At 35.0% G+C, this 17,536-nt stretch overlaps 1 protein-coding gene across 1 annotated transcript; it reads right to left on the minus strand.

The window, feature by feature from the left end:
• Positions 1–280: 280 nt before the first annotated feature.
• On the minus strand, positions 281–11,061 carry LOC138317456 (IgGFc-binding protein-like). The gene is made up of 13 exons (XM_069259132.1): positions 10,969–11,061; positions 9,277–9,330; positions 7,549–7,634; positions 7,025–7,096; positions 6,390–6,507; positions 5,937–6,031; positions 5,537–5,605; positions 4,866–4,974; positions 4,436–4,576; positions 3,901–3,975; positions 2,854–2,919; positions 2,282–2,326; positions 281–1,612 (listed from the first exon to the last, which is right to left on the minus strand). The coding sequence occupies exons 1-13, from the start codon at positions 10,991–10,993 to the stop codon at positions 384–386; spliced, it is 2,184 nt and encodes a 727-aa protein (XP_069115233.1). The 5' UTR covers positions 10,994–11,061; the 3' UTR covers positions 281–383.
• Positions 11,062–17,536: the final 6,475 nt, after the last annotated feature.

The following is a 17,536-nucleotide window of genomic DNA, read 5'->3' on the forward strand; positions in this document are numbered from 1 at the left end:
ATATACGTATGTCTCTGTCACAAGGGATTAGTAAGCACTAATAACACAGAACAAACATCCAAGATGATTACAGTACTGACTGACTGTCAAATACTTTGTTAGATTAACAACAAACCTTTACGATAACGTTTACTCTGTGGCAGATATTCAGGCATCAAGATCACATAAAGTTTGGCACCAAGATAATACTATTATTGCTCTGGCATTGGAGAAATAATTGATGAACAAACAAAAGGTTTTATAGTTTCGATTTTCCATTTTTATTTCAATGGAAACAGGAACAACAATACATACGTAGAGACAAGATAGGGAAATGGAATACAATGTTAATGACTATTTTCTAACGCTCTCTTAGTACCGCAAATATCATATATAAAACCGCATCACAACATGAGATTTGCAGGGTATGCGTACATTTCCACCGAGGTCTTACCATATACAATTACACTAAATACCACGCTTGGATCGCTATGCTCGATAGAGCATGTCGTGTTTTTGTTACATTCAACTGTGATAAAGTCGAACACTTCGCCATTAGTAGAAGAGAAATTCGTGCTGTCAACAAGAAGTGGACTTCCGCCGTCCGTGGAGTGGATGTCTAGTCCTGCCATGTCTGAAACTCTTATAGTGATTACGATGTAGTTATGAAAGGGTTCCGAATCTCCTATTGGAGGCTCAACAAGAACGGACTCGTGTGAGAATTGGTCTAAGGACGGAACAATTGTCATTGCAATAGATTCTGCCACCGGAAACAGCAAAACCAGTATAGGTTTATCACTATGTATGGCATATGGTTGTGAAGCATTTATATCTATATCAACAAAGTTAGAGACCGAGTATGTTTTGTTGAACGTTGTACCGGAGACATTAGCATTCGTGTTATTCTCTGAGGCAATGATCCTAATGATACCACTGTTAATTCTAGAAATTGGCGGAACTATGAACTTCGACCCCCATTTGGAAACAGGAGGCAGATACTCCACCAAGTGGTTGCATTTGGTGCCTCCTTGGGAGCACAAATTACCTGACACCACTGCCACAGGATTATTACTTCTGATAAGTGTTCCCGTTAGGTCATCGTTCGAAGGATTATTTGCCTCGATATAAAACGTGTCTAGTTTGTGCAGCAGAACCGTGACTGTGTTCCCCTCCCTGTGATGCTGACTTGGTACTACCACAGCCGATGTGCTTAGTGTTATATTAACCACTGTGTTGTCGTACGGAGCCCCGACAGCAAAGGAAGAGCCAGTTTTACTTTGTGGTTTTGACGTTCCAACGATGTATGACGTACCTAGTGTGTCCATCGGTAGGACGTGGTAGCCCTCCGTTAGACCAAGCCCATTCACATTGAATGCTGTAGCGGCTGTTGAAGTATCTGTGTTTATGATGATCCCTTTGGTATGTCTTCCATTTTCACGCATAGTCATGTTGGGATCGATGTTAATGGTGTATGCTGGACCTGTGAGAGCATTTGATGTCGAACTAACAACGGTTTGTGTTTGTATGTTGGTATTTGGCGATGAACCTGCTACAATAACACTCAGCTTAGTGAGGGAGTAGATGTATGAAAAGTTTTCCATGAACATAACGAAATACGACTTCCCAGTGAACCCTGTAAAGTAAAACGTGAAAACTGTAAATAACTAGCTATTACAACAACATTTCCGTGAATGCTTTGCAAATGGTGAGACGAGTCGTTCGTCAGCGACTGTGCGCGTGTTACGTTTCCACAAATATATTCCTAGTGTTAAACTTTCATTCCACTTAAGCTTAATTCCGTCTTTGCATATTACAGAGTTAGCTCCCTTGCGGGTATATGTAGGTATCAATTGTTACGTAATTATTTTATGAGCGCAATTCACGTCGTTTTCTCCAAAAATTATGACGTTACCCTCGCAAACACATGACGTCACAATCAATACCTACCCGCAAGGGCAGATAACTTTGTAATATGCAAATTCTGAATAAAACCCAACAAGCATGACAATCAGTTTCTGTCACCTTAATGAGTTGGCGTCGTTTTGTCACTCTAGGGTATACAGTAAAACAAGTTATTTTCACGCCAACTCTAGGGCGATCATTCCTAAAATCTTTCACAATGATTTTATTAGATTATAACTGGTGTCCTTTTGTGCCTGTTTTTGAAAGTTGTTCACGATTTCTTTCTTTCTTTTTTTGTCTTTTTACGATATTACATTCGCAAAACTCAATCCCATGCATATAAAATAATCTCTAGAACAAGAATCAGTGCCATCTAAAGTAATCAATGACGGAGCATTACCATGTCTTGGTGGTGCCAAAGTCGAAGTTGCTTTTGTTGAAGGAGCTGAAATAATACAGATAATATAAGTGTTATCAAATTTCCACTTTCAATTATTTACATTGAATATGACATCATAGATATCGATAACGTGTTATGCTAACTACATCGAAATTTTACATTTGTATTAAGGAAAACGCCTTTGGTTTATTGGTTAATTCAAGTACTTTAGTGCCCAACGAACCTTCTATTGTATAAAAAGGGAAAAGAGGGGTTGTCATGGCAAAGTGACTATGTGATATTTCATTCAGAGTGTTCATTGGCATTTGCTTCCGAGGTACAATCATAAACGCACCATTATGACTCAAAAACAAAGAAATCTCTCGAACACTTTGCAAGCTCTTGCTTTCTCTATAAGCTCACAAATTTTCTGCACTTGATAGACGTAAAAATGCTGTCCTTGAACTATACATAATCTAATGATTTAAGGAAACTGAGAACAATTTAGTTTTTATGATATCGTTACTTTCAGCTATGTTAGTTCTAATGATCGATTAGTGTTGGATCGAATACAACCCAACAAATATACAAACCCGTAGAAACTGAAGTTGGAATTGTTGTCAGCATTGTAGATGGAACATTCGATGTCGAGATATTAGCTATAAAGTAGAAATCTGCACGTTATGTATTGTTCATTTTTGAATGGTTTCTTTCAAGTTTATTCCTGATAACGCTGTCAGCTTATATCTTTAAGTGTGGAATCTACCTATTGATATTTAATGATATGACTTCAACAAAAGAAACATCAGGAACAGTTAAAGTGAATAGTCGGGCAAAGAAAACCAGTCTAAATGTGTTCATTGGCCTTCCAAAAGTTCTCACATATTAATACGACGGTCAAGTTCTGCTTACGTTTCCCAGTTCTGACCATTGAAATAAAGAAAAGTTGAAAGCATTGAAAGCGAGGCTGCGTGGAAATGTAACCACGGACATAGTCAGCCGGGAGGACGTTTTAGGATTCCTATACTTTAAATTAATTTCTACTTACGCAGACAGATTTTGACGAGAAAGTTTATTTTTCTATTCCATAAGAAATTATACTGGATACATTCACACCATTTTTACCGACTTTAGTCATCCTTGCCCGACTGTTCACTTTAAACCTTTAAACACAATGCATATGTTTAAAAAGAGTATAAGTGCAATTTTAGCATCAGAAATATCAGAAATGGAAATGAATACATAAACAATAACAACGCAAAGAATTATAGGTACATGTACACGAGTATTCCTGTCTTAAAGCATCACAAAAGTTATCTTATCATTGTGCGGTTTTTATTCTTGTACTGAACTCCTCAGTAGCAATAAATACGAGCTTAGTTGATACATTTTTCGAAATCAAAATTTGTTATTTACGTTTGACGGATGTTTTTTTTAATATAGAAAATATAGGAAATTTACAAAACATTATATGCCAATAATTGAACAATATCAATAAAGATATAGTCTTGCATGAAAATTGAAATTAATATTCAATCATTTTTAACAAAATCACTTTGATGCGCGCCATACACGCAGTATTTTATGCTAAAAGTGGCGAACAATATAACATCATAATTTTGTATATACGTATGACTTACTTATTTGAGCTGTTGCCGTTGACAGCGAGCTCGAGGATGCGGTAGATGATAATGACGTCATCGAAGTCACTGAAACTAAACAAAGGGGCGTGTACGATCAGTTGTTTTCCTACTTTCGAAAATTGTTGTTAAGGAATACGTCTTGTATGGTAGCTTTGTTCAACAGGCTTAGAAAAGTGATAGAAAGCTGGAGTTTAACTCTTTCAAAATTACCAACATTATAATGCTAGCAAGTATAGAAAATTGAGACCCAACACCTCATTACCGTGTAGACTATCTCATTTTGGTACCATCAATGATGACTGCATCCAAGGTGTTTTAGGGGATCGATTTCCTGTTTGAGGTCCGCCTACTATGTATCAGTGATGAGAATTGCAAGAAACAATGATTGGTAGACCTATGTATCAGTGATGAGACATGCAAGAAACAATGATTGGTAGAAAACCATTCATACATAGTTGTAAATGTAGCTGGAAAGCATACCTGTTAACAGATTATTATAATTAATAAGTATACCCCTTTCGACTACACTCACCTCCACACAAATTACATGTTTTAAAGCAGCCAATTCTACTGGCGGCGTCCACATCGTTACATATATGTAGATGGCTGTCATAAAACGCACAATCGGGTGATGTATCGGCACATGGCTGGGAGGTAGACGACATATTGCTACCTGATAAAAGAAAAGAAATGAATCTTAATCACATTTTAAGGTACTAATATTTTACGAAAGAGTATTGACTTTGTTACAGACACAGCTCGAAAACGATTTCTATTAAATAAGTAGAAAACAATGACAACGGAGTTTACACCTCTCAAAATTGCATTAATTTCAAGGTCAACCTCAGATGCCGATTGAGCAGTGTGACAAATATATTGATCGAGGATCGAGATAATTGAATATATAAAAATAGATCATTATTCCAAACAAATGTAGCCAACTATTATTAACGATTTCTTACATTTGGTATTACACAGGTCGCCCTGACAACAGGTGAAACAGGTTCGGCGACTGGGCGTCTGTCGCCTGCCTACTTGTACTGGGTTATATATAGGGGGGTCAGCGCATTCCTGTAATGGAACAACCCACACGTAAATCAGGAGGAATAGAACTGCCAAAATTAAAGATGTCTATTGTCCACATGTATCTATCTTTCAGTATCTGAGATGTGTTCGGGGGTATATTAACATTTCAGTGCGATTGCAAAACAACATATTAAATCATTCAGATATAACATGGAATCGATCACGAATATATACCACACTCTCCTATATTTTACGGTGTAATACAGGTGAGAAAAACATCTTATTAAAAAGCTATATTTATACAACAGCACGGGATGTTTTTCCAAAATAGTTTGTGATTTTGTTATTTCATACCGAGATGCAAGTAGGAAAAAGGACACCTCAAAAGACTGGCATATGTTAATTATCTACGTAGATCTATACCATTGCATAAAGCAACCCCGTAACTCAGTGGTAATCTATTACGAATATCAGATTTAGAGATAGTGATATGGGTTGATATTTATTTCATTGATTTTTTTTTCTTTTAATGGCAAATCTAAAAGTTTCTCTTCTTATGTATTATGATTTAAATTGCAAAATGTTCTTGTTGTGATTGGATACTCACGAATTTCCTCATACAGCCCGTCTTATAGAAAATGTCCCCGAACTGGTGCGTTTCTTCGACATGGCAAAGCTACATAGGTCAAATCATAACAGGTATCATATCAAAGCAAGCAAATCGTCTAAAAGATAAATTTCATTTTGCAAAAATAACCAAATAAACCATTTCATACATCATGAACATAACGTCTGCCGTCATTCACACCTTATAAGGTTATAGACACATGATTTAGCAACTTAGTTGAACATTTCTATTTGTTTTAGAGAACATGTACTAATAATTGGAATACGACAATATATAGATGTCATGACAAATTGTGACGAATGATATAAATGTAATTTAAAATACTAACAAAAGGCTTTCAGTGGTTTGACATATATATGACACAGTTAATTTAATTTACCTCCCCATCTAGACAGAGGGAAATTACGTCACAGCTAGCAGGATCACGTGATTGTTGACAATTTAAGCATATTGGACCCCTCGGACTTGGAAACCCTAAATGAAAACGAATGTAAGGATATGGATTCGGTTTTCAACATGTTCGTACCTCAAGGAATGTTTATAAATATAAACAGGTTATAATTCACAAATTATACAACTTTGTATTTTGATAAAGTGTTAGATAGAACTGAAAACATGGTCTGCTCGACATTAGCTTGCCAGGCACAGTTATGTTATCGTGGCATATTCCTGCCATCACTTATAACAGTATAAAAGTAAGTATCGCGATAAATTGTCTTAGTTATCGTGATAAGTCATCTTATTGTGATACTTTTAACAATTATCTCGCTAAATATTTAGTTATGGCAGGAATATGTTACCATATCATAGTGAGTAACAATGTAAAAAGTACCGGTGGTTCCACAGCCGGCAGCATTACACAGGTCACTTTGACAACAGTCTGTACACAACGAATGGACGTATTTGCCTATTGTGTCGGAACGTCTGGTAGTGTTGATCAGAGCACACCGCTTTAAACAAACAAAACTTATTATATATTTACATTTCCACCAATAATTCAAAGGAGGTCGTCGAAGAAAACAATGTTCATTACTAAATTGAATGAATAAATCCTCCGTCCAAGTTACTTTTCTTTCGTATGACATCGTTAACGAACATAACAAAAAAACAAAAAACAAAAACAAAAAAATGTTGGGTACTTTTGCATGCCATATATTTTGCGCAAGATGATAATCAAATGAGCTAGAATCATCCTGACAGCTACATATAGAATAAAGAGTAGAATTCTGTCAATACCGTATTCAATGGTACTATCTAAAGAAGAAGAGCTAAATTATTTTAATGAAATTGTGCTAAAAAGGTATTTTTTGCTCATATGACAGAGCATAAGATAGGCAACTACCGGATAGATTGATGTTTGATTTCTATCTGAGGAATGGAATGAGTACATTGTTAAAAGGAAACTTCATCTATTTATGAATTGAAAAGGTTAAAAAAATGGTTTTATGACTCCATGTTCAAACATACCTGCTGTGACATACAACCAAGGTCAAACAGGTATTCGCCGTTCTCGTTTCGGTATGCTTCTGTCATACAGCTCTATATCGAAACAAAGATTTCGTAAAATGTTAATTGTCAAAAGTCACAAATTCGTTCGATTCGTGCCAATGCAATTGTAAAACAACATGAAATATGATATTTTAAGAAGACATGGCTTCTTTCATAACAATCTCAGTAAAAGTGTAAAATCTTCATAACGTAAACAAGCATCACAGCGTACCCTTCAGCAACAAAACTTTGAAAAATATCATGTCACTGGCATTATTCTATAATAACATTCATAACAGCAGGTAACATGATACCGCTTAAATATCGATTTGTGGCCAAAAATTCTTGAAAAATGTATCTGAACAATGAATAAAATCAACAAATAATATCTTTGAATAATAAATAATAAATTGGACATGTATCTCTGAATAAAATAATATTTCTGAATAATAAAATAAATAATATCTCTGAACAAAAAATGATATCTAGGGAAAGTTACTCACATCTCCGTCCGGACAGTGTTTGATAACAGAACAGTGACGGGGTTGTATAACGTCATTGCAGCTCAGACATCGAATGGCTGTGGAAACTGCGAAGATATTTCAGATATTACTTTCAAATTTTAATTCCACGCTTTCAATATTGGCTTAAATGTTGGCAACCATTGGCATACCACTTGTATCTATCTTCAAGCATATAGTTTTACCATATTTTTTGCGATTTCTACATTGGTAGTTGGGGTTATTTAAGTGTTTTCTACATTTTGGTTTAGCTTAGATACCTTTAACGGCCAATTTTAACAGATATGTGCAATAAATGAGGTCTCCACCGTATGCAGTGTGAATGAGTTGGTGATAGAGTATGTATGTTGAGCACTCACTCCTGTGAGGTAGGCTCTGGGTCTGTTTCCTGGCCGAGACACACCATAGTCTTTACAATTGGCGATTCCTCTCTTGCTTTAGCGCTCAGCATCAAGGACAACTGGCGTGCCCGGTTTTAGTATAATGTAACGGAGTTTGGTGTACTGTTCCATGTCTTTGGATCGTAGTGAATCAGAGAGATAGCGCGAATATTGCAAGGAGACACAACCCTGATATAAATGTACCCCATCCTACTTAAACATTGCGTACACAGGAGGCCGACCTTAATTACTTTAACTGTTAAAAAGGATATTAAGTCCCATCAACCAACCAACAATCTGATAGCATATACTTATGGTAATGTTATATCATTATCTTCGTGCCAACTGATCCTTGCCATGATCATAAAAGACGAATGACATTAGGATCCAATTATTGTTATATTCTTATTAATTGTTTACCCCTCTGAGGATACACTTGGGTTCTATGCACTTGCCACAGCACATCTTTGTGGTCATTTCTGCTCTTGCCTAACGTTATAAGCATGAAATGATTGAGTGGATATTGAGGCAGAGTGGGAGTTTGGTGTATGACAGTGTACATAAGTGTACCACCAACATAAAGAGACACAACACGAACGTACTGCAGTCAATAAAAACACACATACTCACCAAACATAACACACAACATACAGCGGAGGCCGTCCTTACTAAATATTAGTAGTTCTAATTAGGACATTATATAAAATTAATTAAAGGCCCACTACCTTCCGAAACGGCTTTTAACTTTTAAAATGGGAATGTAGAACGAGATCAATAATCTTACCGTTAATACTACACTCATCATCATCTCCTGAACAAAATAATTCAAATAAATAAAATGTTAATTTTCATAACGCGGGTCGTCTTATGTTTCCCGCCGTCGTCCTGATTACCGCGCGGTAGTTGAATACTACTGCGCCAGACCGCAAAACAGCGAAATGAATCTCCACAGTTTTCATATATTACGCAGGAAATCTTGCATATGTTTGGTGTTGTAACCTCATCTTAGGCCATCGATATGTATTTTCTTATGTTATTAATGTTTTTAAGAAACCTATAAAATTTGCTCCGGAAAGTTAGTGGGCCTTTAACATAACCCTTTGCCGTGATAAAGAGCATTGTCCAAGCAATGATTGGAATACATGTCCAACAATCCATGTGATGTATATAAAATAAAAAATATCTTGTTTAAATTTAAATTTGATCATATTGTCAAAAAAATGTTATTCACACGGCCTTAACATATTGACAACAAATAAAGCAAATCACTGGCTTAGCAGGGGTATATCTAAGTGGAATGTTTGATAATAGTTAAAAATGTCAAACTTACATTGCAGGCTGTTCCATATCACCAGAAGTATGAATAGGAAGTTTGTGTAGGAACCTGAAAGTCCATCTATAATGTTACGTCATATAATGAATGGTATTTGACATACAGTAAACAAACCTCGGATGCCCACTACGTTCCGTTTATATCGGTACCTAGTGTAGACTGATTACTTGGGTAACCAACGATGGCAGTAAAAATCACGAACGACGTTTTAGAGTTAAAGAGTTAAAATATAAAGTGTGAATATTCCCCAGTTTCGTTACATTTAAGTGTTCAGTTTTACTTTCCCCTCAACGCTGATGCTAAAATAATATGACGTGTCTAGAGGGAATCAAAGCCACGACGTCCGAGAATATATCCACGGTCAATACGAGACTAAACAATCTTTCCTACTTTACTACACCATATCGTTTCCAGACTTAACAGTGATTTCAAAATACTATTAATCTGGGGCGTCTAACTTATAAAAATTAAATATCAGGCTGGGCAAATGGAAAAGGCCAATATTTAACCAGTTGCGTTGATTTGAAAGTTTATTCGGAGTTCCTTCCTGGTGTTAGTTTTCCTACCATTCGGTCCGCTGTTTCCTTGGTTACCTGTACAAATTGCCTTATCTAAGCATTCTACTAATTTCATATCCTTATCGTGACCTTCTAAGATGTGTCTCATCTGAGTTCACAGACTTGACTAGTAACTTCAACTCCCAGTTTGACGTTGCTCTAGATTAACACTTTTGATTGTGATTTTTGATTTTATCATTAAAGGCCCACTAGTATACCTTTCCGAAACGACTTTTGATTTTTAAAATGGAAATGTAAAACGAAATCGATGATTTTTAAAATAGAGTCGCATAAGTATAACTTGCCGTTAATACTACACCTATCATCACCTTCTGAACAATTTAATTCAAATAAATAAAATGTTAATTTTCATATTGCGGGTCGTCTTATGTTTCCCGCCGTCGTCCTAAATAACTCACGGTAGTTGACTATCACCGCGCCAGATGGCAAAACAGCGAAATAACTCTCCACAGTTATCATATATTACGGATGAAATCTTGCATATGTTTGGTGTTGTAACATCATCTTAGGCCATCGATATATATTTTCTGATGTTACTAATATTTCTTTAAAAAAAATTATGTTCTGCTCCGGAAAAGTAGTGGGCTTTTTAATAATTATTTCATATTCAAGTGTTTCATTTGGCTTTAAACTTTCCATCAAAACAAAAAAACTACACAGAGTAAAAATAATCTCATTAGCTATCAACTTCAACTTAATTGTTCTTATTGAATTATTTTCTCTTTTATTCTATTTCACTAAAACAGTTCGGGAGCGAACCTTAGTCATTAAATTCCTAAATGCAAGAATGAAAGAATATTAGGTATTTGAAGGCTGGTATTCCTAAGCAGGTACGTCAGTTACTCTTTGTATTAAACAACTAATTAAATACGGAGCAAACTCTAACAAATGAAAGATGGTAGCTTATTATATTGTATGTAAATAATTTTGATGACAATGAGAGAAATGGAATACAAGTCGGGCGATTTATAGCTAGAAAACAAATAGCTGTACAACTCAATAACTACAGATTTATCCACACATAGGATGCCGACCGAAAAGCACAGTAAGTATATATATAACCTGAAAGTGGTCCATTTACTTTTGTATTATAGAATAACGAAATACAAACCCATTGTAAACACTCCAGATAGCATCCATAAATTCCACGATATTACTTAAGTCCCAGACGATGTGCGTGACTTTGAGTTTCTTTGCTTTCTTATCGGTTAGAGTTGTAGGCGGTATGCTTGCTTACTGGACGACTGTGGTAGCATTTAGAACCAATCACACAAGTTTACCTTGACACGATTACAGACTGTACTTCTAGGAGAAAGACAAATAATAACCAGATTTGATCGCGATCAAAACACGGGATTTCCACCTATGCAATGATGTAAGTAATGTAAGCGAACACACGATTGCTTTAATACTCTTTTCCTTCGCTTCAAGTCGAATGAATGAACGAACGGACGATCTCACTCAATATTAATCAGAAAGCGTTTCTTACGAAAGTAGTTTGTCCAACTGAAAAATAGATTTAGGGAAATCCCGTTTTGGGCATAAGATTTCAAAATGTGTGGGTCTGGCAATACATGTATGGTAATCAAATATAATTTGCTACTGTGGGATATGGTGATTAATTCAATTCAATTCATTTATTTGCATTTTTACATCCACAAACAAGGATCGATAGCAAATTACAAAGATAACATCACATGTATAACACATTAACAATAAAACAAGAACAACTTATGCATTCAGCAAGCCCGCTTTCCTCAGTTCAAACGACTTTTTAATGAAGAGGCCCAAATCCTGCAGAAGTTGTGGTTCATTAGATGACAATAACTTTATTAAATTTTCATAGTCTGTGAACATAGAATTAATGTTGTATTTAGATAGGAAACTTTTTCTTTCAGTAGAATTTACTGTACACTGGAGGATGAAGTGAGCTTCATCCTCTACAATATTGCAAAATTTGCTTAACCGGTGCTGGCGAGGTATCTTTTTTGTCCTACCAGCTTCAATTTCTAGGTTGTGATTGCTGATCAGAAGTTTTGTCAACAATTTTCGATATTCAAAATTTTGCAAAGAGAGATAATATTCCTCTTTATAGTTTTGTTTAAGTTTACTATATAGAAATAGCTTATTACTACAATCTAAAAGCTGCATTTTGCTTGAGAAAATAATGTCAAATCTGCCATGTATGAATCTTTTTAACGACCGTTTTAATCTGGCCTGTGCCTTCCTACTGAAGTTTCCCCTTTTAATGTCAAATGTGATGTTATTTTCGTTGATAATACTTGATACGTATGAATACCACGAATATGATCCACTTTCATGAATATTTTGACTGACCTTCAAAGCCTCTTTTACAAGATTATTAATGTCATCTTGTGATATTCTAGCCAAATAACACAATGCTTGAGTATTAATGAAACAGTCTAGTGTATATTGTCCTAATTCAGCCCTGGAAGCAGCATTTACTGCATATTTTCCAACCCCAAGGGCCATTTTGCAAAATTTTAAATTTATTTGTTCAAATGGCGTTTTATCTATTATTGAAAATTTGTCAAATGTTGAATTATTCACATGCGCTCTTTTACTTGCATTTGCAATTTTACTGTAAAAGTCAGCATACCATATTTCAGAATTATATGTTAAGATTGGTCTGACTAAAGAATTATACAACTTTTTCCAGAGCCATATGGGCATATCAGCTATTTTATCTAAATATTGCTTAATTGAAAACAGAACTTTTCTACTTTTTACACTAAGTTCCTTAGCAGCTAGCATGAATTTACCGTTGTTACATAAAGTTGTACCTAAATATTTATACTCAGAGACTTGTTCAATTTCCTGATTTTTAAACATAAACGGTTTCACATTATGTTTGGTTTTTATATTTCTCTGCCTAGTTTGGAAAATCATCGTTTTTGTTTTTTTAGCATTTATTGAAAGCTGCCATTTTTCACAGTAGTTTTCCAATTCAATTAATGATTGCTGCAGTCCCTCGGGAGTTTCTGATAAAATCAATAAATCATCCGCAAATGACAAACTACCTACTGCTAAATCCCCTAATTGTAGTGGATTATTATTTAGAATGACTGGTAAATCATTGATGTACATGTTGAAAAGGGTAGGACGTAAACTATCTCCTTGTTTTACCCCCTGAATAATGTTAAAATATTCTGTCGTGAATGTTTTAAATTTTATTGAGGATTGCGTTTTTCCATACATGTCACTAACAATTTTGAAAATATTTTTTTCCGACACCATGTTGTGCAAGCTTAAATAATAATCCATTTCTCCATACACTATCAAAGGCTTTATTGAAGTCCACAAAACATGCTTAGATTTTTCTCTTAGACTGTGAGTATTTAGTTAACAATGTTTTTAGTACGAACAAGGCATCAGTAGTTCTACTATTTTTTTGAAACCCAAATTGATTTGGGCATGAATGACGTTGTATATTGAGTGAATATATGTATGATGATGGTGATGAATGAGGGAATGAAGATTATGAATGATTTGTGTGCTGATATCTAATGTAACTTTTACATTTTGAAAACTTCTGAAAAATAAAAATAAAAATAAAAAATCATGTAGATATAAAAAAAATTGTAAAGAATTTTGATAACTTCATTTAACCTGAATAGTAGCAAACGTTAGCATTGTCGTCTATGGGAATTCATTTGGTTCTGCGGTTTCAAAACGTCAGTTTTTTTTCCAAAATAGCACCGGTTTTGCTTGTAAACATTCGTCGTCTCAGGTGACAGCTCTGCCACACACATAGAAGGTTTTAAACCTATCAGTTATTGGGTTTGTGAATTACTTTTGTTTGTTTGTTTGTTCAAATGTACGTCCTATTAACAGCTAGGGTCACGTAAGGACGGCCTCCCATGTATGCGGTGTAGCTACACATATACGTATATTTACGCAAACATGTGTACATTGTTCAGTACGTGTACATGTAGAACTTAAAACATCTCGAAAAGCATTTAAGTGTGGTATAGGGAATAACCAAATAAATGAAAAAAAAAATAACCTTCGAAACGGCCCGTGTGTAACCCGGCCGCTGAATTTTAACCCGGCCGCTGATTGGCTGGCTATTCTTGATTTTCAAAAGTAAAAATGATTTCTGACAGGTAATTTTTCCTAGATAACCATGATATGTATTTGGAAATTCAGACTGAGATTAAGGTTCAAAATATCATTTTTAATAATGTATAGGTAAAAACATTAGAATTTCAGGATTTCTTATGTGCAAAATGCGCCTGATTTCAATGAGGCTACCCTGGTTGGAGCTTGAGCTGAAGGATCCAAACTTTTTTTTTCTATCTAGTGTTATATGAGAACCTAGACTTTAATCATAGACCACATAGCCAACTAATATTTCTTCGCTTTAATAATACATCACAAAACTTTAACACTGTGGTCTATGTAAAATTATTTGAAGACAAAAGTTCATACAACATAGGTACGAAAAATCAACACTGTGCATACAGGTTTAAAGGCGCTGAAACAACTGCCGCAAGGACAAATAAAAAATAAAATTTTGATTTTTGATGCACTATATCTCCGCCATTTTGAATCATATGACCTTGAAATTTGTCATTATATGTGTCTGAGAGCATGCTCTTTATACTTCAATTCAAAACATTTCTGTTTGAAATTTCATAAATTACGACGAAATTACGTTAAAAATGAACGAAACGCCATATTCGGAGGGCTATATTTCCGCCAATCTCATATTCATGACTTTCTATATAACTCCTTGAAATTCATAAGTTTTGAAAACAAAAGTTTATACGACACAGGTACAAAAAAATCAAGACCATACATGCAGGTTTAAAGGCGCTAAAACGTCTCATGCAAGGACAAATTTCGATTTTTGATGACATATATATCCGCCATTTTGAATCATATGACCTTGAAATTGGTCATTTTGTGTGCCTCAGAGCATGTTCTGTCATCTGCGCTCTTCAAAACTTTTCTGTGACAAATTTCGTTTTTTACCTTTGCTTGACCCCGTTGCTACTCTTGACCTTGACATAATCTCTGATAACATGGCGTAAGAAAAGCACACGCAATGTCAGAATCTGTCTGTATAACTAAACATGGACGATGTTCAGCGTATTGTTATGAAGTTATGAGCGTTTAAAGTTCGTTCAAAAAAGGTAGTTTTTTTACGTCTGTGACCTTGACCTTGAACGTTATCGTACAAAATCGAACGTACGTTTCAAGCACTCATGTACGTACATAACGTGTCCAAATTTGAGCGTCGTACCTTGTTCCGTTCGTGAGAAAAAGTGTTAAGAAGGTTTTGTGGAAATAATAAGAATAATAAGAAAAAAAACCAGAACAAAAACAATAGATTTCCATCCTGAATGGAATGGAAATCCTAAATAAACAACTTTTACATTAGGGAGATAATTAAGTAGACTTGTTTAAAAGTTCTTGTTTCTGTGTTTAGATTCCATAGACATCGCATGCACCACTAGTATACTAATTATCCATATTTAAATTAGAGACGACACTGAAGCATGGCCTATTTACATAAATCATCCACGTATTGTAGAGATCATAGCTAAAATTTACCCTAACCCGTTAGCCTGGCATCCGCTTTAGTGTTATGAAACAATAAATATATATATTACTTCCGATATGGATTTACAAATGACTCTATCATTTAATCTATCGCTATCTAAAAAAGGTACTGTGTTTCTAAACTTTTGATGTCTGAAAAGGGGAATACCTGAAATAAAGCTGAACTGCGTTGAGCCATTTTACGGTCGTGTGTATGGACAAGGCGTTGAGGTGACATCCAATCTAATTAAAATACAGATCCTTATAACCACTCCGTTAAATAGAGGATCTGAGAACATCCCATTAGGGGTCATGTTCGGATGACCTTTATACCACGTATACTTCAGATCAAATGCATTTGCTGCACATTGCTACATCAATTAACAACGTCATTTGGCCCCAACATATATATACATATATCTTTGTTGTGCTCTTTGGGCGAGATGACTACGTTCATGAAAATAATTCTGACAGCTTTTTTTTAACAATTTCGTCCCATGAAATTCAACTTCCAAGATTGTGTGGGCAGCAATTTGATTGACCATCCCCAAAGGTCATCTAGACATGACTCCTAATGGGATGTTGTCAGATCCTCTTATCCAACTTTGTTATAATAATAAGGATCTGTATTTTAATCAGATTGGGTGACATCTGCTGTCCCCATAGCAAGTTATCAAATGGTTGATAACGGCGTTTCCACTTGAGATAACTGTTCTATGATTTTCCACTGAAAGTGTCTCACAATTTTTCGACTTGAGGGGTTCCCTTGTAAGAATGGTTTTAATTGCAATTGTCGCCATATTAGTCTATGAACCTGTTCTTGCTTAACACTCAGTAAAGAGGGAGTGAGGGACTGCCAGTATAGTGTGCCCGGGTGGGATGTGCTGTTCTTTATCATTGATAGTATGCGTCAGTTATATAACGCCATACAGACAAAAGGTTCCACTATTACAAAATGATACGACATGGATATCCAGTTGTCTCTCAAAACATCCACTCATCTATTCCTGCAACACTTTGGATACAGACGGAGCCATTTTAAATGGCCTTAGCTCTTAATGCAAATTACGTCATGATGATCCAGGTTGCAGTAAAATTGCAAAACGCAAAAAGTCAAAAAAAGAAAAAAGAAAAAAAAAAAAAAAAAATAACAACCTAGAACATTACGATATACATGTATAGAATAAAATATTGGATCAAGCATCATTGTTGAAGTACTCCTCTGAAGGTAGCATGCAAGACAAGGGTGAAAGTGTCGAATGAAACGAAAAATAGCGGACCTAGGATACATCCTTGAGGCACCCCTATGAAGGTTGTGGTTATCACAAAATGCCCTTGCAGCATTTGCGGAAATTAGAGTGTACGACGGAAAACATATATCTACCATTATGTTTTTAAGAAATTAGAACAGAAGAAAGTCAGAGGTCATTTTAAATTCAGTCCTATGAAGATGGCACAGAAGATGTCAAAAAAATCATATGCAATTATCATACTAATTGTTATCTATATAATTTGAATGTTGTGTATAAAATTAAGAGGCTAGGCCTCGAGCATTTCCAATATCACACTGATGTGTAAACGAAAAAAAAAAGCCTTTCATAGCCATATTATCAATCTGTTGTGGAATGATCATGATTTCGTAGAAATAATCTTTAGGTTCCTGCAACATGTAGCGTCTAAAGTTATTTATTTTTTCTTAATGAAACTTCCAAAAAATATCAATAAATCAACTAATCAAAATTATGTTTTGCACATTTTTATTCAAAATGACTTTTATATAACATCAAAATAATAAATAGCAATGTCTAATAACTTTCACTCATAATCTCTTCTATTTTGCATTTGTTCTCCTTCTCGTATCTCATTCTAAAAATGTTCCTTTGTACAATTTCACACGCACTGTCAAACACACCCTCTTGGGCACCAAATTTTATTACTTTCAAACCTTGCTACTCCAACAATGCTAGATATTTGCACGACAAGAACGTGGAATAAGGACTCGTACACATGTAGAAGTACCTCAAACACAAATGATATCAATACTTAGATAATAACATATGTGATAACCAGTATCACATTTTCATAATTCATTAATAATTAGCCATATTGTA

The sequence above is a fragment of the Argopecten irradians genome, chromosome 3, assembly GCF_041381155.1.
Source record: "Argopecten irradians isolate NY chromosome 3, Ai_NY, whole genome shotgun sequence".
Classification (NCBI taxonomy): Eukaryota; Metazoa; Mollusca; class Bivalvia; order Pectinida; family Pectinidae; genus Argopecten; species Argopecten irradians.

What these genes read in the sequence shown, in the direction of transcription:
- LOC138317456 (XM_069259132.1), bottom strand. Translation starts at nt 10,993, where the DNA reads ATGCTATCTGGAGTGTTTACAATGG. An exon ending in AACATGTAATTTGTGTGGAG is followed by an intron (nt 3,976 to 4,435) that starts GTGAGTGTAGTC and finishes CCCTTTGTTTAG; the next exon opens with TTTCAGTGACTTCGATGACG. An exon ending in AACGGCAACAGCTCAAATAA is followed by an intron (nt 2,920 to 3,900) that starts GTAAGTCATACG and finishes TCTACTTTATAG; the next exon opens with CTAATATCTCGACATCGAAT.